This window comes from Sinocyclocheilus anshuiensis, unplaced genomic scaffold (assembly GCF_001515605.1).
Source record: "Sinocyclocheilus anshuiensis isolate Anshui unplaced genomic scaffold, SAMN03320099.WGS_v1.1 C33034529, whole genome shotgun sequence".
Lineage (NCBI taxonomy): Eukaryota > Metazoa > Chordata > Actinopteri > Cypriniformes > Cyprinidae > Sinocyclocheilus > Sinocyclocheilus anshuiensis.
In genome coordinates this window covers 1-2157 of record NW_015621452.1, presented here as the reverse complement: position 1 = coordinate 2157, position 2157 = coordinate 1, and the positions used below count along the sequence as shown (strand labels likewise).

The following is a 2157-nucleotide window of genomic DNA, read 5'->3' as shown; positions in this document are numbered from 1 at the left end:
CAAGTCAAATTCCTTGTGTGTGTAAACATACTTGGTAATAAAGCTGCTTCTGATTCAGATTCTGATAGTATACTTGCAGAAACAGACAGCTGGAAACGTTGGTCCTCAAAATCTGGGAATTAAATTCAGACAGAGAAAAAAATGAATGAGTGTAAATGGCAAAATCCAGTAAGTGTGCTGATGAACTACTCGCATGACAGCTCATCTCTGTATAACCATAAACATTTCCTGAATGTCTGCAAGAACAGTTGAGAGCAACGTCTCGCTCTTCTGTGTGCCATCCAGAAACACTGTATAAAGTGCAAAGACCTCACTCACACAATTCACCACAATAAAAGTGATTTAAGTCACTGTGCTTATTGAGTGTTAAAATATTACAGTACCTATGTCATTTACAGTTTCTTCCATCGCTTTTCTGTTTTTCAAGTACATGGGCCAGACATATCCATCAAAGTAGCCTGGTGGATCCGGAGGCACATAGACTCTTGAGCTATTGATTAGAGACAGTAAAAGGTGACGGTCTCAGTCAAAACATTAATGGTTCATCAAACCAAACTCATCAAACAGGAGTCTCGTTCCTACCTTCTTCTCTCTTTACACGTCTCATAAGGGATCTGCAGGAAGTACCTCTTGTTGAACAAGCTATTAAGTGGCCTGGAAGTACAACATGGATTCATGAAAACGTGGTTTTAAACTGTTCATGCTGGTGCAATCCATGCTCAATCATGTTTAAGTGATCCAGAGGTCATTCACACTTCTGAATAATGCAACGGAAATGTTATGTTTTTTGCAATACTCACCGAACTGAGTATTGCAAAAAAATGTAAATACCTCAACATCTTAACATACCAGGTTTTAATTAAAGATTGTTCAGTGATGATCTAAAGCATTCCCATTTGCTGTGACAACCAAAAGAGCCAACATAAGGTAAAATACTTATAAAACTGCTCTATAAATGTCTCCAATATTTATTCTTCTTCTCAAATGGTCCATTTAAATTTGCATGAATAATAGGATTGTAATTATATCAGCTAATAGTCATGTAAATAAACTATAGTTAAATGTTGTAAATGTATATGAGCATACATAATATACATTAAAATGCGCATCAAGTAAATATGGTTGCGCTTCTGTTTGACAAAGTGCTTTATGTATGTGCATTGATCAGTGTTTATAAGTCAATAACAGTCTAAATTAAATCTGTTCATCATATAAAGCGACTGTCTCTTCAGAAGACTCATTGCTAAATTCATATGGATTACATTTACAATTACTTTATGAACTTTTTAAGAAGAATCAAAGTTTTGCTTTTGGTTTCACATACCTTCTGTGAAATCTTTCAGGTGTTATTAAATCTAATATCTTCATTTGCGTTTCCAAGATGAAAGTAAGTCGTACAAGTTTGGAACGACATGAGGGCGAGTAATTGACTACAGAATTTACATTTTTGGGTGAACTATAATGTCACGAGTTTGTCATAAAAGATCTTTAGCATCTGATGAGGAGAGAATTTTTTCCTCCGAGATTGATAGAGTTCTGTCCCATCTTGCCTTTCAAACCATAGCAACTGTAAAACTTTTGCCTGTATGACTTCCTCTTCATCTTCCATAAAAGGCAGACTGTTGAACAAAATCACCCATGATTAAAAATGAGGAATCCTTCCACTATAAGAATAAACACATTGGATGGCTCGGATGCTGTTGATTTTTACTGCATGACCACGAGATGTCATGAAGCTCTGAGGATCCTCCTGCCACAAGCCAGTGTCTGCCATCATCCTGTCCATGTGCAGGGCGTCCAAAGCTGAAGAGAGTTTTGTAAAAAAATAGTGTAGGGTAGAGTGGGGGAAAACACCCCCCCCAAGGACTTTGTAATTTTTTTCTGTGAAACAGGTTAAATGTGTCCAGAAGAGTTATCATCGTTTTAGTGACAAAGACATAAATTATAAACCGCGTATGAAAAATGTCCAGAGCTTTCATATTATTCGATTTTTAACAAAAATTACATTTGTACCAAGGGGGGGCGTTTTACCCCACAGACTAGGTTTGAAAAAAAAAATTAAAATGTAATTCTGAAAATATCATTATATTTCAATTAAATAACGCATACTCTCTATCTACAGGCCTTACTATTCTCATATCATATATAACTGTGATG

At 35.9% G+C, this 2157-nt stretch overlaps 1 protein-coding gene across 1 annotated transcript; it reads right to left on the bottom strand.

The window, feature by feature from the left end:
* Positions 1 to 201: 201 nt before the first annotated feature.
* LOC107683199 (nicotinamide riboside kinase 1-like) lies at positions 202 to 933 on the bottom strand. Its single transcript, XM_016479270.1, has 3 exons — positions 583 to 933; positions 384 to 490; positions 202 to 290 (listed from the first exon to the last, which is right to left on the bottom strand). Exons 1-3 carry the CDS (start codon positions 675 to 677, stop codon positions 202 to 204), a joined length of 291 nt encoding a protein of 96 aa, XP_016334756.1. The 5' UTR covers positions 678 to 933.
* Positions 934 to 2157: the final 1224 nt, after the last annotated feature.